The sequence below is a fragment of the Lolium perenne genome, chromosome 7 (genome assembly GCF_019359855.2).
Source record: "Lolium perenne isolate Kyuss_39 chromosome 7, Kyuss_2.0, whole genome shotgun sequence".
NCBI lineage: Eukaryota > Viridiplantae > Streptophyta > Magnoliopsida > Poales > Poaceae > Lolium > Lolium perenne.
In genome coordinates this window covers 174,655,653-174,678,507 of record NC_067250.2, presented here as the reverse complement: position 1 = coordinate 174,678,507, position 22,855 = coordinate 174,655,653, and the positions used below count along the sequence as shown (strand labels likewise).

The 22,855-nt window shown below is 43.3% G+C and overlaps 1 protein-coding gene and 1 long non-coding RNA gene across 10 annotated transcripts; one reads left to right on the top strand and one right to left on the bottom strand.

Annotated features, from left to right (window-relative positions):
- Window positions 1-5,266: 5,266 nt before the first annotated feature.
- Window positions 5,267-7,410, top strand: LOC127301110 (uncharacterized). The gene is made up of 2 exons (XM_051331327.2): window positions 5,267-5,456; window positions 6,889-7,410. Exons 1-2 carry the CDS (start codon window positions 5,369-5,371, stop codon window positions 7,068-7,070), a joined length of 270 nt encoding a protein of 89 aa, XP_051187287.1. The 5' UTR covers window positions 5,267-5,368; the 3' UTR covers window positions 7,071-7,410.
- Window positions 7,411-7,992: 582 nt separating this feature from the next.
- On the bottom strand, window positions 7,993-10,754 carry LOC127301108 (uncharacterized). Of its 9 annotated transcripts, XR_007851858.1 has the most exons (5): window positions 10,115-10,754; window positions 9,884-9,959; window positions 9,395-9,665; window positions 9,054-9,099; window positions 7,993-8,376 (listed from the first exon to the last, which is right to left on the bottom strand). It is a non-coding gene; the product is annotated as an uncharacterized lncRNA (long non-coding RNA). The 9 variants fall into 9 exon arrangements; XR_007851854.1 differs by having other exon boundaries at window positions 7,993-8,804; window positions 8,947-9,665; XR_007851857.1 differs by having other exon boundaries at window positions 8,947-9,665.
- Window positions 10,755-22,855: the final 12,101 nt, after the last annotated feature.

Here is a 22,855-nt window from a genome sequence, read left to right as displayed (position 1 = left end):
ACACAATCAGATCTAGTTTTATATTCTTTTTTGCTTTCGATAAACTCACCTTACGCTGGTTACTGTATTACTACCTACATCACTAAACTTAAGGTTTATATTTAAAAAAAAAAGCCAAACCAAGTCAAATTTGATCAAACTTCTAGAAAAATCTATCAATAAATATGATATTCTGTAGATACCATATGAAAAATATATTTTATTTTCTATCTAATGATATTGACTTTGTATTTTGCATGTTAATGATTTTCGGTAAAAACTTAGTTAAACTTGACATAGTTTAACTTTCTAAAAATAATATAAACTTTAAACTTTGTGATGGAGGTAATATATGGTACTCTGACAAGACCCCTATAAGGGAACATATACAGTTATACACATATGTGCCCTTATAGGGGTCTTGTCGGAGTACCATATACAGTTTTACACATATATATATGCTTAAAAAATAAGGGCATTTGGACAAAAGATCAAACAATATCTTCACCCACATATAAGTAGTCAAACAATATCTTCCCCCGCAAACAAAAAAAAATACTCAAATAATATCTTATAGAAAAACAATATCTTCCCCCGCAAAGAAAAAATACTCAAATAATATCTTAAGAAGTAGTCAAACAATATCTTCCGACTATACGCCAATCATCAACCTACAATACAACATGACACACGGGCCGCGTCGCCTTTAAACACCGAGGCCCGCCTGTAGAGAAAAATGCATCGGGGAAATTGCATAGTCAGCGCTTTTTTCGCTAGACACATCGCGATACGCGCGTTCTGGTGTGCGGCACCAAAATTAAAGCACCTCGGTCCTTTAAAATATTGCGGATGATTTAGTGTCGTGCATAGATATGTTGTGTCGCATTATTTTTACCATATTTCGTGCTCCTTTTAGCGGTGAAAAGTTAATCACAATTAGCTAAGAAAGTATTAGTCTATTACAGTTAATAAGTGAGAATTTAGATAAACCATTAAGATCGATTATTATCGCATTGCATCAAATTACATTGCAACCACTTCAAATTCTGCTAATAAAAATGAGGAAAAGACCTTATCTCTTGACCACTATCTATTTAGCAGATGCATAACTAGAAATAGTAAAACTATGTAATAGAACTAGATCTATTGATGGTCTCACTATTCCAAACAAGTAATCTACTATCGCGGTGGTAGCTGCTCTACATCCTATCATCAACATGCTAGAAGATGACATCATCATTACAACACATCTACGCGCCATCTTGCGCACGCCTAAGCTAACGACTTCAGCGTGGATATGGGAGAGGAATAACAACGATTAATAAGGAGACAAAATAACAAGCATACCACACAACAAGGCAAGATCCGGCACGGCTTTAAAGGCCGTGCAAGATCCGTTGTGGCATTGAGAACCTTGTGAGATCTGGCACGGTTTCAAAGGCCGCGGAAGATCTGTTGTGGTATTGAGGACCGTGTGATATCTGGTGCGGCTTCAAGAGCCGTGCATGATCCAACACGGCAAGGCAATGTTCGAGACGTGGAGTTCGCCTACTAATTAACATGGGAGGCGAGTGTTAAGAACTTTTTATATAGAATGTGTGTGCGGCGATGCCTATAGAGTGTGTGTGCGGGCGGTGCGCTCGAGATAAATTGTGGTAGTGGAAAGTAAGGACCGGTTTCCCTCCATGTTATATAGAGAGTGGGAGTGAAGAGTGGTAAGTGCAGAAACAGGTTTATTCTTTGGGCCTTTTGAGCAAGTGGTCCAACTATATGGTCTGAACCACACTTGCTAAAAGGGCACATTATGGGTAGTCAGCCATAGATTGTCTGAATTTCACATGTAAAGTTAAAACCTCAAAGTGATTTGGATCAATATGAATTTGGTGCACATGGCTGCCATAATGGGTACTCCCTCCACATTATTAGTTGAGAAGCAACCAACTTGCAAAATATAAATTGCTGTAACGTGGAATATTATTATTTCGGATACAACTAACACTACTATTTTTATATAGCAATAAACATGCATGAAACATACATACATCAATTATGCAAATGTCTCAGATCTACAATCTCAAATTGGTGGGTCGCACGAGTCAATGAGACGAGGTTGATCAGTCAACACGTCGTTCACGATCCACGACACACTACTAAGTGCCTTCCTTACTCAACAACTGCAATACTCCGTGCCAGGCTTGTTGTTCGCCGGGAATGCTCAAGCACATCGTATTTATCTATGAGTTTGCAATCAACCACGGCGAAAATTTGTGTGCTGGTTTTATTAGTCATCGGGAACGCTTATCCGCCAGCCAAAATATATTTGTGAACAACTACAACTCGCGCCATCCAAAAAAGAAAAATGTCGAATAAGAGGGACTCTTTTTGTAGTAATACAAATTTAATTATTCATACGCACTACACAGTGTAGGCTGGCCTAACCACTGTGCATGCAACAATTAAAAGCCGACAAGAATAACCGGAGGAAAGTGCACACACAATGCTTTATATTTGCACGGCTCATGGGATCCGCATGTGCTCTCGTATCACAACGTCACGCCAATACGCTAATTAATCGCAATCAATGATTAAAAAATTACTTTCTCCATTCTATTTAGATTGTAATTTCCATTTTATGAATGTATAAAATTGAATTTCCTCAAGATGTGTACTTATTTTCAGTTTAGGAAAATTGCAATGAGAGAGGGTTCGGGGTTTACTCTCCTGGAGGGGAAGAGTTTTAGCCGTCGGATTCTTTATCTGACTGTGAATGACTGAATGGCAACTACCATCAACACAAGTTAAGAAACAGCTCCTGCATTGTCCGTGCGCGATTGCTACCTGCCGTATAGTCCACGTATACAAACCTTTTTTTTTTCTCTAATTAGTCAACGAGCATTACATATCGTGGCATCAAAATCAATTAAAAAACAAGAACCAAAAGTCATGTTCGAAACCCAAATCTGCGGAGCGAGAAGAAAATATCTGCGACCAAATCCCGGCGATCATTGTACTGCGACGACCCCATGAGCCATCATCATCATCATCATCATTCATGATTCATCAGCTCCTAAAAATATCTCGCCGGCTCCTCTGTAGCGTCGCGCCACGTGCCGTCTCGCGAGCCGGAGGTTGCACACGGTCTCGCCCACCCAATGAATGGTGGGCCCCGCGAGCGGTCTGATGCAACCAGAGCACGTGAGGTAGCGGTGACGTGTCAAGACATCCGTGGCGTCAGGTCGGCCGGTACTGGCGATGACAAGGGCAAAGCACAAGCCCATATGGGGCGGAGGATTTCGTAGAGGCTACGCGCCGACGGCTGACGCGATATTTATCCACTTCTTTAACGCCAAGGCTACGCAAGCACTAGTATTATTCTGCTAATATTTTACACGAGGGAAATGGTACCGTAGCTGCTGCAACTCCAATGCACACACACTTGTTTTTTCTAGATAAGCTTCTGGTGGTATCTTTAGTATGTCGATATTAATTTGATACCATACAATCTCACGCTTACACTCATAGGCGGATCCAACAAAATTTTGAAGCTGGGCAAACTAGCATAGTGTGCTAAATCTTTTTTAAATATATATAAAATTGGGGTAAAAATAGACTTGACGTATGACAGGAAGCCTGGACGGCTGCCCGAACAGAAGGCATGGTAGATCCGCCTATGCTTACACTAGGAAATATGGGCACAACGATGTTGCAAAGTTGTCTCTCGCAAAGTGAACTGATTATTATTTAAATAACATAGCTTCCATTAGTTTGCGCGAGAAGGGTAAAAAAAGGTGCTTGTAGGAACCAAAAGAGTCAACTAGCTTATTTGTATAACTCATTTCTAAATTCAAATTAGTTGACTTAATTTTATCTAGATACGAATATATTTATAGGTGTTTTAGTTCTAGATACATGCATATCTAGATAAAGCTGAGTCACTTAGTTTGAATCGGAGGGGTACTAGCTTTGAAATATATGACTCTGGTTTTTTGTTTTGTGCCTTCATATTTAGTTATGCTTGTATCATGTATTACATGTTTGTCTATATCTAATATAGAAATGCATCGTTTACATGATTAGCCTCATGAAAGACGTATAATCTGAAGATTCAAACTAATAATTAAATTTAAATGTATTTGAGATATATTTTTAAGAAAAATCTCATAGTATCGTGATACTACGGTACGGTTATATGATTAGATATTGCTGACAAAACGATATGCTAATGAGTAGTAATATGGTGAGGAGTAGCTCTTTATCCCGATACTGAAAGGGTTGATCATATTGTGATCACGCTTTAATTGCAATAATTTAATACTGTATCCCTGCAGATACAGTAGTATTCAATGCAATACTAATGAGTAGTAATATGGTGAGGAGTAGCTCTTTATCCTCGTAATTAATGAGTAGTAATATTAGATATCACCAATTGTTACCTATGCTTCAAAAGAAAACTAATTGTTACTTATCCTTAGGCCAAAACAAATCAGTGTGATTCAATGCAATTTGCTATAACATGAAATACTACTAATTTTGGAGCATTGCAATGATGTGAAGTTAATAGAGTTATCACCATATAATTTCTAGCCAAGTTATTGGAGAAAAGAAGAAAAATAGAAAATTGTGTTCCTTCAAGACATACTCGAGGGCATGCTTAAGAATAAGAAAGAATAATCTTATGAGAATAGCATGGACTATATCGTATAGTAGGAGTATATCTTTTCAATATATGTGAATTTAGACAAATCTATGTTAATTAATTTGAACGGAGGGAGTAGAGGAACACGTGGATACCAATAATTGTTAGTAATCCTTAGGCCAAAACTAATTAGTGGAATTTGATAAATTCAAGCAATCTGCTATAACAGGAAATACTAATTTTAGAGCATTGCGATGATGTGAAGTTAATAGTTTCCTAAGTTACCACGATATAATTTCTTGCCAAGTTAGTAGAGAAAAAGATTAAAAAGGAAACAATAGTGTACCTTCAAGATATACTATCTGACTATTGTATGCTAGGAGACAATAGTGTACCTTCAAGATATTACTATCTGATGACTATTGTATGCTAGGAGTGTATCTTTTCATTTGGATGAGTATTTATGCTCATATATATCAAATCAAAGAAATTAATATGTGCCGCGCAAAGCAGATCTGCCACGCAAGCACCAACTGCGTGTACCCGAAAACTCGGCGTGCCCGTAGCTAAACACGCAAATCAGCAGGGGAAGAAAGAAAGAAAAAAAGATAGAGACGGAGGGGGATAAAAGCCGCCCCAGCGTCACGCGCACAGAGCAGAGAAGAGCAGCCAGCCAGCCAGCCAGCCCACCCACGGCGCCGACGGAACTGCCAGTGCATCAGCCGCTGCAAGAACTTGACACTCCACTCACTCATGGCGGTGTGGCGGAAGAAGGTCGTGTTCCGGGCGCGCCGTGCGTGGGCCGCGCTCTCCGGCCGCATCCTCGGCGCCCGCAAGACTGGTCAGTCTCATTCTCCCCAGCTCCTCTCTAACTGAATCGCCTTCTTTGCTCACTGACTGACTGGTTACCACCGTCGATGCAATCGTGTGTCGAGAACTCCGATCCAGTTTCTTTCCCGATTCTAGTTTAGGATGTGCGCTAGATGGTAATGATTTCCTCTTCTTTTTTGTTTCCTGTTCTTGAAAGATTGAGCATATGAAACGTGTGTCACTGGTCCTGTCGTGTGAGACGTCTGGATGCTTGTTTCACTAGATATTTTACAGATTACTTTGTTCCAAAGTCATCCCCTCATTCATCGTTTGGAGCTAGATTTCATTGCCAAGCAAGAACGGAATGAAATTTTACAGAAATGGTTCATGTTGTGGGCAAAAACAAAAGGGAAGGAGATTTGTTTCCCTGTCCTTTGTTGCCCTTTCTCTCTTAGTAATACAGTACTATATCCTCTCTTTAGCAGTACTGTATTTGTTTAAGTGTTCTTCCATGTTCATCTGAAACAATACAAAGAAAAATAAACAAGAAATATCCAAGCAGAACATTGCACAGAAATTAATTTTGGTTAAACCTGCGGGCACAAAGTTCAGATCAAAAATCCAGATCTGCCACAAGATAGAAATAACATGGCAATTAGTTTGCCTGGCATTCTGCATTCACCTTTCCTTTCCTGAGTATATGATGTGACCTTGTGTGATGTCGAGGCAGGAAAGGCCAGGTCTTCTGTTTTCACAGAAAAGAAAAGTAAACAATTCCCCAAAGTAAGTATAGTACTGTAGACCACAGAACAGGGGATGGTGCTTGTACTAGGTAGGGGCTATGGAATTAAGTGCAGTAAATTCAGTCCCATGGATCTCGTTCCGTAGGAGCGTCAGTTGTAGGAGTGCTACCATTTACTAGGAGACGATCTCTATTTCAATAGTAGCGCGTGGTGTCATGAAGTACGCATGGCAATGGCTTCAATACACTTAATAAAAGTTAAAACGGAGAAGTTAACCGCCTAACGCTTTCTTTTGCAAAAATATCACATGACTGCTCCAGCAATCTTTCATATATACATTGTACGGATTTTCCGTTGGACCAGTTGGCCTTTTGCATCTTATGGGAGAGCCCTTCTTTTTGTCTCTGCCGCCCATTTGGATGGATTGGAGTAACTTGTGGTGCCTTCTCATCAGTTTGGAATGTTGCAGAAGCTCCTGTTGCTATTTTAGCCTAGAAAGCAATAGTTTTTCCCTAAATACTTTTGTAGTATTCACAGCTTCCATCTTTTCTATTGCAATGTAAGCACTGATTAGATTTTCTTCTTCTGTTAGGCCAATGCCTTCAAACCATATGTTACAGTTGATTGTTTAAAAGAACGCATCTGAAACTGTCTTAACAAAATTCAAACGTGTGAAATGCTTATCTGAAACTGAAACTGAACCTGCACATTGTAATGCAGGCAACGGTGGCATCTTGAAGCTCCACGAGGACGTGCAGACCTGCGGATACCAGGACGTGCAGGTCATGTTCGACATGCTCACCTCTGAGCTGGAGGCAGCGCACGCACGCAAGCAGCCTCCATCACCTCCGCTGGCATGGTCTGACCCCTCCTCGTCGTCCTCAATGGCGGCGGTGCAGTAGAGAAGAAGACCATTCTTTGAAGATGGCTGAGAAGAACTTTACCAGTTTTACTTGTTACTGCCTGTGTATCAGGCCTCTGTCCCCCTGCTGCTTCTTCTGCCTGGCGAAAGAGCGAAAAATCGCCCTCTTGATGTGTGTAAATAGAGGCAGTGTCTGCAATTTTCGCCAGCCGGGAGGAAGAGGGAGCAAGAGGGGTTTCGTTTTAGTTTACAAATGTGTGTCGTCATTTTCTTGTCAGATTTTGTGCGGTTTCCACATGCCGTGTGTGCATGTGCATTTGGAAGAATTTAAGCTCCGGTTCAGTGAATCAGAGAGCATATGAGCGAGTCTGTTTCCGTAATTGCTTTACATTGTTGTTTCTTTGACTCACCAGTTCAAGGTTTCATTATACTGTGGAAATTTCTATAGCAAAGGCCCATAGAAGAGAAACAATACCCAGTTGGAGAGTTATGCAATTTGACGCTTCTTGGTCTAGAAAGATCATTCTTTTTAGGTGTCTGGAAAAAAGCGTCCTTGGACTAGCAAAAGTACACACATGTGAAAAGGCCCACAACACTTAGTTAGACTCAGCCTAACAGTTCATGCTGAAAGCACTAAACCACACAGAGCTGGGTTCTCCTAGGCCCAGTTATATCATGCCTAGAGTAAGTTTAAAGTGCCTACAGAAGAATCGTCTTTTCTAAATACTAGCAAAATGCCCGTAGCTACGGGAATTTGTCATCATCCAAGTCACAAACATGAACACAAAATTTCAATAGCAGTGAAGTACACAAATTTCACTTAACATCAAACTTAAATAACCATTTGTACAAGGTTCAACCTGTTCAAGCTAAATGCCCGCCTGCCTTGCTGGTGTGTGAAATATTCTGGTTTCGACAGCAAAATTTCCAAGTTTTATTATTAATCAATTGGTGCAAGTCACTTGATTGAAGCCTCCATAAACAATTACTTAAATTCTCGTGACTTAAGGTATCAAAATTCTATCCCAAGTTGACTATTTAGAAAGTGATTTGTCCAATATTCAATCAATTTCCTTGAACACAATTGATTAAGAACCTACGAAGTTGCAAACGCACCACAGTAGACAAACATTTTCTTGTCATCTTCTTTTCAAAAGGGGTTGGTCGCTTCTTAATGGCATAGCATGATGCACGTACAGACGGAGCTCGGTGATCCCTAGTGAAACCACCAATCTCTCTCAAACCTCGGCAGCCTGAGAGTTTCCTTATCTTGCCTGCCTCTATCAGCTGAAGGGTCACCTTCTTCTCCCTGGTTCATCCACACATGTCTGCTACGTCTCGTGTTTCTACAGTTTAAAGATGCAACGGTAATCATCATCCGAAGAAGTGGCACAAAAAAAACAGAGGCATACTTGTCATGATAATTTGACATGCTACTGCCATATGAAGGAATCCCTGGAAGCAAGAAACAATCAGAGCTGTTTCAAATCAAAGAGGTATGACCCATATATACTCTTTGTTTTAAGCTGTAAAGATGTGGGGGAGAAACACCGAGAAATATATCTTTTTCAGCGATACTCTAGCAAAATGACCTATCTTCATGCGCAAGAAAAGGCATATGTAACTTAAGGCTTTCACAGAATGTGAGCGGTAACATTGAAACTGTGAAGCAATTTTAGAACAGCAACAACTGGCATCACAAATTTGGTTTCATAGGAGTAATTTAGTCTGTCATAAGAACCTGGTCTTCTCAGGGGTGACGACATGATCTTCCCTATAAAGAAAAATATATGTTCTGAGCATGGATTCAATCAGCTATGCATTTGGCAATGATTACCATATTGTAACAAAAATAAGATACTCTAGCAAAATCTCAGTTGTTGCAGGAATACATATATCATCTAATATGCCCTGACCTTAAAGTTTGCTGAATTGCTTGATATTGTTAATAACGTAAGAAAACAAATTTATATCTTATCTATTCTCTTATCCACGCCATTTTATCCACAAACTTGAGACCAACCTGAATTTGGGGAGCCAAAATTAGATTCCGCATAGCTGGGACAAAACTGCGAATATAAGTCAGATGACATAATTAACAACAGAGTCAAACTGTTCTCCCCATGACTGGAAAAACACTTTTCACTCAAGAATAGAAGGTTCAGATCTTCTCTGTTTGTTTTTTAACATGGGGATGTTTTAGAGTGGGTAAGTAGTATATGCATGGATAGTGAGGTAAACAAAAATGGTGCAATTGATGCAAATCTACAATAAAAAAATAGACTGTACAAAACCAAATAACTGCATGGACATACAAAATATAAAAGCACTCGAAATACAAAGTTATCTACATGTAAGTCATACTTTCATTTAATGGTGGAACTCTTTATTGCATCAGGTAAACTACATTGACATATAATCACCCTACAAAACTCTGAAACTCTGAACATAATACTCATCAGGTTTCATTTTGCACATGCCTCCACTACTTAGTGTATATTGAAAGTTTTTTCATTGTACGCACTCAGACACTTCCGTAAATTTGCAAGAACGTTTGAGTTCCTTGGGAAGATATTCTCTCGCAGGATAGTATTCCTTTCATCTCCATGAAATAAATCGAAGACTTTGCAATGCCCTGAAATAATTTATTCATTGCTTCTGTTTAGATATAGCTAGTACAAATCGCATGAACAATTAAGTTGACAAATTAACAGTCCAACAAGTTCATCAAGTGCATATGCCAAAAAAACGTTTTCCCTATGTATCAGTCTCCAGCTCTGGCAACAAGCGAATTGGATGCTACTTTAGTATACCAATAATCTGATGATATCAACTACATGATAACAGGTATACCTGATGGGTAGAGCATTTGTATTGTGGAATCTTCACAGCCCATAAATATTCCGTAGCATTTTGGAAGGGCACACAGCTGTAAGAGAAAGCAATTCATTTTTTAGGAAATGACAATAATTTGTGTGCATGACAAAACATGCCTTTCGAGTGGCAAAACTGCCATTAGCTGATCAAATGGTCTTTCAGGATTTCGGCATTGCTGCGAAAGGAGCATAATAGAATGGATAGTACCTGGAGTCTGCAGAAAACCTTTCACCAAACTTCTCTCAACAGAACTGGGATTTCCATTCTGGCAGTCCCAGTCTTATCTGTGTTAGAGCTGTTCAGGGCATATGAAGACATTACAAGGTGCACAAAGAGGAGTTCCAATCAAATTTGAGAAGGTAGTCATGGAATCACCGGGCGGGCAGCCAAGCAGCAAGGGTCTGGTGTGGTCTGCCGCTAGTCGAACTCCATGTACGCAGGTCTGAACCCGTCTCGTCTACGGCCTAGTAGCCAGCCTTCGGTGTGGCCGCCGTACATGCCGGCAGTACAGGATGAAGATGCAGGTCACCGGGCGGGAAGAAGCCAGCTAGTCGGGGTAGTCGGCGAGGACGACGAACGCCGGTCAAGGGCAGCTCAACTGGTTCCGGCAGTGGCACATCGGAACCCTATGGCGGTGCGTCGGATCTTGATTAGAGGCGGCGCGCCAGGAGTTGAACGGGGCGTCAGCGAGAGGAGCTTTACGGGACGGCGGCGAGTGGACTGCCAGGGCGGCGGTGGATATGGAGCCATGGAGGTCTTCGGTGGCCGTCAGCCGGAGCTGGGAGGAGAGACGGAGGGGGCGGAAGAAAGGGAGAGAGACGGAGGTGCGACGAGGAGAGCTACCCATCCCGCGCGCGCCTCCGCATGGGTCGAGCCGGACAAAATCCCGGCCCAACACGGGGACGCACCGCAAAATCAGACGGGCGCGGCGTCCAGAACGACGCAAACCCAGCCCAAATCTGGGCTAGGTTTACGTGGCCGCGGATGGCACGCGCCGTCCGCTCGCGTCCGGACGTTGGTCGCCTCGTCTCTCTTGGGGCCACCTGTCGGTGGCCCGGGAGGCTATTAAATGGGCACTGGAGGGGATCTGGCCCTCCACTCCAGTCCCCACTCCGCTCCCGCAGCGAAACCGCCGCCATGGCCCCGAAGCGACGGTTCGTTTCCGGAGCCAACGACGACGAGGCGAGCAGCAGCCGCCGTCGTCCGCCGGCGCTGATGCCATCCGGAGGAAACCGAGGCGGCCTCCACATCGGAGAGGCCGCCCGCGGCGGCGCGGCATTGCCGCAACCGCCGCCGCCGCCGCTCGAGCCCAAGCCCGAGTCCTCGGAGGAGGACCCCGACCTCCGCGCCGTGCTGCTCATCTCGGCGGCGGAGGAGGACGCGAAATGGCCACAACTCCATGCGGCCATTCGCACCTCCGAGATGGAGGAAGCGGCCAGGCGGCGGTGGAGGAAGCCGAGGGCCGGGAGCCGTACGCCCAGGCCCGCTGTGCGCGACGGGAGGAGGAGGAAGCGGCGCGGCGGGAGGAGGCAGGCGCCGCGCCGACGAGGAGCGGCGCGAGAGCAGCGGCGGCAGAGTCTCGGCGCCGCGCGGAGGAGGAGCAGCGCCGAAGGCCGGGCGCCGCGCACCGGCGGAGAGGGTGCAGCGCCTCAGGGAGGAGGCGCTGCTCCGTGCGCCGCCGCTACCTCGGGTGGCTCCGGACCCCCACTCGGCCTGGGAGGAGGCCCTGTGGTCTCCGTGGCCGGAGTCCCCGGCGCGGTCGAGCCACAACAGTGCCTCGCTGCCCGGGGACGTCGTCCACGATGATGACGACGACGCCCAGAGGGGCTAGGCGGCGCACCGGCGGCGACCGCGCCGCCGACCAAACCCTAATAGAGGGTTTTTAGTTTAAATTTGAAATCCCATATACGGGCTTCTTTTGTTAGTTATTTGCCCAAAATAGGGCTATGTACAAATTTGCCCAAAATAGGGCATATGTTTAATCAAATTTCGTTTAAATTTGCATTTTTTCTTTTGTTTTGCTATTTCTCTGATTATGCGCTGCGTCCGCGTGTTGGGCGCAGCGTGCGACCCAAACGGACACGCGGACGCGGGTCGCTGTCCACGTGTCCGCTAGGCCACCCAAACGGCCCAAAACGGACGGCCCAGCGCGTCCGTTTGGGTCGCGCAGTCGGCGCGATGCAAACGGACGCCCGTTTGTGTCCGCCGTGACCGAAAATGCGTCGTGCACCACCTCCAGCGGCGCGACCCAAAGTGACCGGGCCGTCCGCAGAGACGCAAACCTGGCCCAAATATGCGCCAACTTTGCGTCTCGGCGGACGCTGCGCGGACGCGCAAAGTGTACGCTCGCCTCTCCACCGGGCCCGCATGGCAGCGAGTCTGCACCGAGGGTACCGCTTCGGCGGTCAGCGCTTCGCGTCTGCGCCGTAGGCTTCGCCATCAATGGCGCGGCTTCCTGTTCTGCGCGCGCACTGGCGGGAGGCGGCTGGGCTTCTGCGCCGCCTTCAATGGCATCGTATCCCGCACGCGGCCGCCCTTAAAAGTCCACCGGCCGCGTCGCTCCATCACCCACACCACACCTCCACTCGCACCACCACCGCCGCAGCGCCATGGGGAAGAAAAACGACTTCGAGGCCTCCGGCAGCGGCACCAATAAGATCCCGCTCCCCGTCACGGTGGAGAGGCTCATGCACGGCAAATGGATGCCGTGCGATGTCAGCAGGCGCGGATGCGACGTCACCAGACGCAGCACAACGACGCCGACGACCGCGAGGACGACGACGACGACGAAGCCTACGCCGTGTACTACGACGACGATGACTACGTCGAGGCGCTCGCGTACCATAGCGAGGAGGTGAAGGACGACAGCGACGACTACGTCGCTGTCGTCTTCCACGAATGGCAGCAGGCCTTCACGGAGGGCCGGAACATCGACTTCCCGGACAACATGACGGACGGCGAGATGGCGAAGGTCGCCGTCCTCGTCTCCGAGTACGACGCGCCTGTGCAGCCGCCGTTGCCCCGCTACGCCACCGCCGACATGCCGCCGGGCCTGTCGGCGGATGAAGCACTACGACAGGCGCTCCTGGAGTCGGCGGCGCCTCCGCCACCGCCGCCACAGCCGCAACACTGGGCGCCTCAACCGCTTCCACCGCCGCCACAATCGCAGCACTGGGCGCCTCCACCGCCGCCACAGCCAGAGCACTGGGCGCCTCCACCGCCGCCACAGCCGCAGCCTCCTCCACCTCAAGCACCGGCGGCGGCGCGCCCGGCGTACGCTCCCCCGGATGGCAACTGGCCTTGGGTCATACCGGAGCTCATCGTGCTCGACAGCGACGAGGAGCAGTAGGCGTTTAGGTTTATTTTTTATGTTTTAAGTATGTAAATTATGTTTCATGTTTTAAAAAAATGATACGTCCTAAAAAATGCGTCGTGCCGCTGGAGCCACCCCCGACGCAAACGGACGCGCGGTCGATTTCGACCAAAAGGGTCGACGCAAACGGACGCGCGCGGACGCTAAAATGCGTCGCGCCACTGGAGATGCCCTTACCACTGATTGTGAGCTGAGTTTATGGCCCATGCTGAAGCGGCCCAGGTAGGCGATTGGCGGAAGCGGCCGAGGTGCGGAACGGAAGTACGACGATGACGACGAAAGGGTTTGACGTATCGTTGGCTGGGCAGAATAAGGAATCAGTTTAGTCTTTTTAAGTAGTATTGAGTAGTACAGATAGAAGGTCGGCCGTTTGTGGTCTGTGTTAGTCTGTTTGGAGTTGGAGGGCGGCGGACACAGGAAAGGAAGAAAATGACGTGAGCAAAATTTATCCTGTATCTCTCATGGGAGAAGGAGACATCAAACAAACTAAATTTACACGTTTGTTTAATAAAAATTACATGTATGAAAGAGGTTTCGCATGGTGTACAACTAATCCTGCAGTTTCGGCATAAAGTTTGTCTTTCATAGAATTAGCTGGTTAGCCGCTAGAAGTTCTTTGAGATTTGCAAGCCTCGAGGATTGCAAACCTCAAAGAAGGAGATGCTAACGTTCTTGGAGAAGAAAAACTTCATTCATAGACATAAACAATCATGAATGGATTACAAGCCACAATGAAAAGAATTCAATTGTCCATACTCACTTCTCCTTAATGCTCAAAAAAAGGCCCCCTAGGTTGGTGGAGCTAAATTGGATTACAATTCCGACGCCCAAGTGTGATCCTCAACAGCATCACGAAATAAGATGTCAGAGCGGCCATGTTTGGATCCTCTAGTGACAAAGCTCCTGGCTCCGATGAGTTTACAGATGCATTTTTCAAGTCACGTTGGAGCATTGTCAAGCGGAAAATCATGGGCACCATCTAACAATTCCAAAGTTTACGATGTTCAAACTTTGATTGGATCAACTACGCCAACATACCCTTGATTCTGGAAAAAGACGGTGTCGAAGATATCATGGAGTTTTGGCCAATAAGTGGCATAAATGCCATTTGCCAAGCTCATTGCAAAGATGATGGCCACCCATATCGCCCCTTTCATGAACACCTTAGTCTCGAACACAGAAAGAGCTTTCCGAAAGCGTAGTATCCATGATAACTCCATGTACGCTACAATCCCCGCCCCCCCCCCCCCCCCCCCCCGATAGCCGACACTTTTTGTTGGAAAGCATAAGGCCTGTTAAAGTTTTTTGGGGGGTCCAATTTGTCGACGGCAAAATATGAGGGGTGGGGGGAGAGATATGTGTTGTACTACCCTCTTACTGGTAGATAAGATGGAGTTTTACGCTCTGTGGTATCATGGTAGATGGAACGTTAGCACTAATCGTTGCACCATTTATTGTAAGCGACGTCAAAAGTTGGTCCAAAAGTGGAGAATGGTCTAGGAAATCCCACTGACGTCTCTCTAACAAGTGCGGCCCACCTCTATCGAGCCGGGCCTAGGATTTATATGTGCAAACAAGGAACACATAGCTAGCGCACTTGTTCTAGTGCTCATAAAACAAACCCTAACCCCCACTTCCCAGCCTTGTTTCATATATAGTACAATAAACCCTTAGTGCCCAGTCCACATTCCACACTCCCCACTCCGCACTCCCCATTAGTGACTCGCACTTGCCAAGACAAATCCTAGATCAGACCATCATTTCAAAGGAAATCTAGATCTCACATAGTAATATCCATTCCAGTAATATCTCTCGATCTAGCGCAGCCTCCACGTCGCAGTCCTCCATCCCCATTCCCGAGTCTAAGGTATCTTCATTATCTCATATACTAACTGTGTTGCATCTTGTTCTTTCTTTAGTTGATCTGATGTCTCTTTCATATCTAAGCATGTGTGGATACTTGGGGCATCAGGACATCGTCACCAGCGGATGGCGCATGGAGGATGGCGGCCATGCCATCTGTGTCATCACCTGATGCATGTAAAATGCATACATGAAATTTGTCCTTTATCATATATTGAATTCCCACATATTTTCAACATATATGATGATATACCATGTTTATATTAATTTACGGGGATTTATCAATGATCCCCTTTATTTGGTTTATACTTGTTTTGTGTATTTTTTCACTTTCAGAGACCTGCACGGAGTCAAATTAGCCTGAGATTTTTGGAGCGTCATATTTTCATCGGGAGAAGCACCATGGGACCTGGAAGCACATATGGATGGGCCTGAGGCTGAAAAGAGACCAGGTGACACGGCCTACATGTTTGGGCGCGCCACCCAGGCTCTTTCGACCGTCGATCGCCCAACTCTCTTGATTTTTTCGCTCACCAACGTATTTTGACCTAAAAATCACTATATATGGCCCCTAAGAGTTCTCGAGAGGAGAGCACTGCATAAGATAGAAACACGAAAGCAGAGGTTGCAACAGCAAAGATTGGAGGGGGAAACTCCGTCGGTTTCACCGTCGGAGGGATATCCACCTTCTCTAACGTCTTCTTCATCATCGCCATGATCAAGGGGGAGTAGTCCACCTCTGGACTATGGATTTGTGGCAGTAGTTTGATCTATTTCTCTCATGTTCTTCATAGTTCATAGTGCCATATGTGTTTCCCTACATGATTATGGCCATATTTGTAAAACCTATGTGGTGGATCCTTATACTATGATATTGTGCTATGAGATCTGATCATATTATGTGCAAGATGTATTGATAGATGCCTATTATGTACCATATTCTTTAAGTATTTGTTCATGTTCAAGTTTTATGCAAGAGTGTGTGTGGGATGACGTGTGTATTAGATGGCATGGTTCTATTGATTGAATAATGACAACAAATTCATGATCTATTATGTTTTTGTCTTTTCCTTTGCTACCTCACTAGGGATAAAATGGATGCATGTGTTATGTTCGTCACGTGACAAAAGTGATGATCTTGTTTGTTCAAGGTAGCATATTTGATATTCAAACATCATGTCAAAGTACCTATGGGTATGCTCTGTTAATTCTTAATACAAGATTGCATGGAGTTTTCCCTTTCTTGTGGAGTATAAGAGAGATGTGTTGCATCATGTCTATGTTAGGACGTGATGCCATATGAATGTGTATCTTTCACATGTTATTATTTTGCATCTTCATATCTCATTGATGAATTGTTATTGTCCACTACAACTTAAAAGAGAGAATAGTCAAGTGAACCCATGAACCCCGGTCCACTTATTATTATAAGAAACACTTTATATTGCTTTTATCTTACTTTCTATTTGCTGCACTATTTTAATCCGAAAATAGAAAAAATATTTACTTTTCCCATTTGCATCCAAAACCCCAAGAACAATCAACCATTTTACTATTTTTACTTAGTTAATTATTTTATCTAATTTTACTTGTTTTATTACTACTTATGTTTTATTTACTTACGCAAAACCTTGTGCTTAAAAACCACACGGTGGAGTTGAGGACACAAGGCTTTATTTTACTTTGCGGGATTGCTAGAAGAAGAGAGGGGGAGATATCTCTTTACTCAGTTCCCCTAGAGTTCGATATAACCCTCGAGTCACCCTTATGGGGAAAATTTCTTCCTGGACTACAAACTCTGTACTTGGAGTCCCAATGTTTTAAGAGTTTTTTCTGGTGTTGTAAAGCTCCATCAAGACATATTTTCTGGCTGGCGCCATTGTCGGGGAGCTGGGAGAGTTACATCATAGTGGTTGTTGTGTATGAAGCTCCAAGCAATTCCTACAGCAACTGCCAGAATATTTTATGGTGTCATTGTCGTGGAACTAAAGAAGCATATTACAACCGCATATTACCTAAGCTTGGGGAGTTTGCACCACTATGAGCTCTCTGATATCTTTTAGATTTTGCATCGTATTTTAATTGTCTTGTTTTTAGTCTTTGCTTTTTAGTTCTTGTTCATAAAAATTCAAAAACACATAAAAAATAGTCTTAATTTCCTGTTAAACAAGTATGGTTAGGCAACGCAAAAGGTTGAAAATGTCAACACTGGGTTGCAGTCATGCTATCCACAATAGAAAACTAAAGAGCAGCATAAATCACATGCTATAATACTAGGTTTGCTAATGGGAATACTACAGCTGATGAGTTGCATGTTAAGAATTTTGATGAACTTTGTGATAAATTAAGCCCTCCTAATATGGATCCTAGCGTGTTAAGAGTCAAGTTATTCCCACACTCCCTAATAGGATTAGCTAGGACGTGGTATAAAAGTATACCTGAAAAGGAGAAAAATATATGGTTTAATCTAAGGGCTTCATTTCTAGAAAAAATTGGGGAGTGTACCATTGAGCATCAAAAAACTTATGCTTGACTTTAAGCAACTAGAAAAGGAGAGTGTCATTCAAGCTTGGATAAGATTTAAAAATTCACAAGCAATTTAGAACATGGGTTAAGAGATTGGATGCTATTGAATAGTTTTTACTTTGGAGGAAACGAGCATAGTAAGTGGTTTTAGACAAAGAATCCGTGATCCAAGTAAAATGCATACATGAATTTTGTCCTTTATTATATTTAATTCACACATATGCAACATATATGATGATGATAACATGTTTTACATTTATTTATGGAGGTTTACCAATGATCCCATTTATTTGGTTTATAACTCTGCAGAACATGAATTCCCAGTTTCGCGTATTTTTCAATTTCAGAGATCTATACGGAGTCAAATTGACCTGAGATTTTTGGAGCGTCACTTTTTCATCGGGAGAAGCACCCTAGAGCTTTGGAGCGGACCTGGATGGGCCTGAGGCCCAAAAGAGGACATGTGGTGCGCCCAAACATGGTTGGCGTGCCACCATCCCTCTTTCAGTCGTCGATCGTCCAATTGACCTGATTCTTTTGCCCACAGACGCATTTTGACGTAAAAATAACTATATATGGCCCCGGAGATTTCTCGGGAAGAGAGCGCCGCAGAAGACAGAAACACAAAAATAGAGCATCCTTATGAGCTGCCCTACATGATTATGGCCATATTTGTAATACCTATGTGGTCGATCCTTATTCTATGATATTGTGCTATGAGATTTGATCATATTATGTGCAAGATGTATTGATAGATGCATATTATGTACCCCGTTCTTAAGTATATGTTCTGATCCAACTTATATACGAGAGTTTGTGTGGGGTGATGTGTGTATTAGATGGAGTAGCATGATTTTAATGATTGGATAGTAACAACAAATTCAGGATCTATTATGGTTTTGCCTTTTCTCTTGCTACCTCACTAGGGATAAAGTGAATACATGTGGTATGTTCGACATGTGACAAAAGTGATGATCATGTTTGTTCAAGGTAGCATATTTGATATTCAAACATAATGTCAAATTACTTATGGCTATGCTCTATTAATTCTTAATACAAGATTGCATGAAGTTTTCCCTTTCTTTTGGAGTATAAGAGAGATGTCTTTCATCATCTCTGTGTTAGGACGTGATGCCCGTATGAATGTGTATCTTTCACATGTTATTGTTTTGCATCCTCATATCTCATTGATGAATTACTATTTGTCCACTACAACTTAAAAGAGACAATACACAAGTGAACCCATGAACCCTAGTCCATTTTTATCATAAGAAACACCTTTATATTTGCTTCACTATTTTAATCCGAAAATACAAAAATATTTACCTTTCTTATTTGCATCCAAAACAATCAACCCCTTTACTATTTTTACTTATTTACTATATTTTATCTAGTTTTACTCGCTTTACTATTACTTGTATTTTATGTACTTACACGAAACCTTGTGCTTGACAACCTCACGGTGGAGTTGGGGAAACAAGGCTTTATTCTACTTTTCAGGATTGCTAGAAGAAGAGAGAAGAGAACCCTATTTGCTCAGTTCCCCAAGAGTTCGATATAAACTCACCCTTGCGGGAAAAATACTTTGCTGACACAACACTTTGCACTTGGAGTCCCAACGTCATAGCACTTGCTATTACAAGTATAATGTGTGTGTTATTCCTCCAACCTTTTCAAAATATCCTTCTTTGTGTAATTTAAAGCTCATAAGAAATTAAGGTTTGGAAGGAAAATACCGCTATGCATGTTGTGGATTTGACTAATTATGAGTAATGAGCTAGATCGTAACCACGTTTACTAGGGAAGTCTTTCAACATTGCGCCATCGGGGTATTGCACCCATGCGTTGATCATCATTTCTTTTGTGTTGTTGATGGTTATCTCTGGTGAAATAAGTGGAGGTTATCAAGAGTAAGTATGCATGCATTTTAGAGAAGAGAAATGGGCCGCTAATAGAAGCCATTCCTAATCATGGTGAAAGTTTCAGCAAATAGAATACTCAATAGGAAGAGTGAAAAAAGTAAAAGTAAAAGGGTTGGAGAAAAAGGAGAGAGATAGAGTGGAAAAATAAAAGAAAACAAAGAAAAATGAGTAAGAAAAAAAAAGTGAGAGAGTTAGAGAGCATGCTCAACGTATGTTGTTTATGTTGTCCCGGTATGGATGACCTATAGTTGAGATATACATCTTCTTTGGTCCTTTGTACAAGCGACATGAAGGTACCCCATTGTGATACTTGGTTGAAACATGTGTGTTGAATTTTTTTGGTAACTCAGAGCTGAGTAACAAGAGGTGTAATCCTTAGCAAGCAAGAAAATGAGGCAACATTTACTCATAAGAGGTCAAACACATGACTCATTGATATCTCCACACAAGATATGCATGGTACCTCATACTTACTAGTATTGTTGAGATGAATTGCATATCTCAAAACCTTGTTTTGTTCTCTCTACCTTTTATTTTGTTTGAGGTTTAGCACATATATTCCATGCTTGCTTTCTTGTGTTCAAAAGTCAAAAATATCCAAAGAAAAGAGAGGACAAAGAGTCTTCCAACAATTCTATAGGATTATCCTAAGCATGCTTTATGATTCATATTACTTATCATTCATGTTTATGTAGAATGTAAGAGTTATCACTTTATGAGTTCATACTACTTATTGTCATTTTTTATTGACCGAACCTTTTGATACTTTGCATGATTATTTAGAAGCTCTATATATAATAAACTTCAAAGTTCATGTTAGTTTTATGACCTTTATGCTAGAGACGAGCATACGTTAAGCTTGGGGATGTTGATGCATGTAAAATGCATACATGAACTTTGTCTTTTATCATATTTAATTCCCACATATTTGCAACATATATGATGATAATACCATGTTTTACATTGATTTATGGGGATTTACGAATGATCCCCTTTATTTGGTTTATAATTCAGCAGAACAAAAATTCTCTATTTTGTGTATTTTTCACTTTCAGAGACCTATACGGAATAAAATTGATCTGGAAGCACACCTGGATGGGCCTGAGGCCCAAAAGAGACCAGTTGGCGCGCCCTACATGTCTAGGCGCGTGTAGTGACCATGCATACCACTGCATGTTGTAGTATGCTGGTTGTGGATATAACATGTGCAAAGTACCAATCCGCAAATATCACATCCCTCAGAGTGGTACAACAGAAACATAGCTGGTCCAAACTTACTCACTTAATATTATTACAATCCAGAAATGTACATCATAAGGGAGCTCCTCTTGGGTCGCAGAGGCTAACTCGGGAGTTCCAGTCGAACTCTACTAAGCCTACGAACTATAGGTAGGACTAGACTTAGAACCATGACTACTCGAGCAGCTTATTCTATATTGTTCGGTGCTGCTCAACTACTGCTACAGTACCTTGGTAGTTTATGCCTCCTCCACCGTATCATCGGTTCCAAACTCGATCAGGTATTACACCCCTTCGATGCCTCCCGAGAGATCTGGCTCCTCGTAGTAGAGGTCATCCGCGTAGTCTGTCTCCTCGGGATTCCCCTCAATGTTGTTCTGGCAATCTGAGCATGGGATTTAAAGAGGCATGAGTACGAGCGTACTCAACAAGTTCATTATGGGAAAGAGGTTTTTTATGCACTAGCTACGGCCATGGACCAGAAAGTCCAAGGCAATGCAGGTTTTTGAAAACATTTATTCAAAAGGTTGCTTTTATTCTGAAGAGCTATGTCCGCCAGCCTTCACCGGTTGCTAGAACTTCATGGAGTTCCTTTCCGGCAGCATTCGCAGTTCCAATCCCGGAACAGGGAGTGACAAGACACAATTTGATACACTCTGCAGAGGTGTGTTACTGTACCCATAAGAGAACTTAACATTGTTACCAGCTGAGTCTAGTTCTCATCCGCACTTCCTTGGTGTGAGGCCAGGTATAAGTCATAGCCAATCACTGGGCCTTCCCGCGACCCCGCATATCCACCCCTTTTGTAAGTCTGCCCTGTCATTTATATATAGGTAGACCAACCCAGGCAATATGTCCTCCCCTATACCATAATGGTAGACCGTTCCGAACATTTTCCATGCCCTGCCCTTTACACTATAGGTAGACCGACCTAGACAACCCTTACAATCCCTCATAGGTACATCCTACAGTAGAAGCAATGTGTGGATTCCCGGGGCTTCCTCCCTGCCGAAACATGTACATGCTGGCCACCTGCAGTTGTACCCGTTGGTATGCGAGAGGGAAAAGAACAGCTGACTACTCCATCCCACTCCAGATCTTATTGTAAACACGGGTGTTACGGCGCAAGAATCACTGAACGACATTTGTTGTTAATCCTATGTAAATATAAACCCATTGCAATGGAACCTCCACCAGATTCTACCATGGTTCCATCGCCAACCACATAGTCATATTCATAGTTATGAAAATAATGCTTTTATTTTGATGCAAGACTGATAAGTATAGTACTTTGCACGTAATTTGATAAAAAAATACATGAATGACATGAACAAGCGATGAACTTGCCTGAAGACTGCAAGGTATTGCAGTTGGATGGTGTGGACTGACCCTTGTCCTCGATTTCTGAAAGATAGCACCATTGTCCGATAAGGGCAATGGTTAAAGATCCATTGATGCATGCTTTTGGTGTTTTTATGTTGTCCCCCCCACCCAGCTGGTGTTTTAATTTAGTTCTCAGAGTTTTGGAATAAGAACTATTTAATTTTTCTCCTTAAGAGTGAAAATAATTCTTGGAGTGTTACCAAGAAAAGGTTAAATCCAATGTTATTTATGGACTTGTTTAAAGACATGAGGTCTATTTGAATTTCCTTTATTATTACATTATTCTTTGGATAAATAATTATCAATTTTCACTTTGGTTCAAATATTCAAACCAACATTTATTTGCAATAAGAATAATTTTTAAAGTGGTTTTCATATTTTATTCTATTTTTTAGAGTTATCTGTGATTTTTGGATTTATGGCAAAGTTTCAAATAAAAATGGGTGGTGAAATTACCCTTTTGCCCCTAGGCCCACCTGTCAGGCCAACCCGCTGGGTTAGGCTAGACCAGCCCACTTGGTCCGGCCCAACGGCCTCACTTGCCCCTCTCTCTCTCCTGCACGGTCGAACCCTAACCCTAACGCTCATGTGACCTCTATGTTGCCTCTGCCGTCGCTGATAGATTCTGGCCAGCTCCGGCCG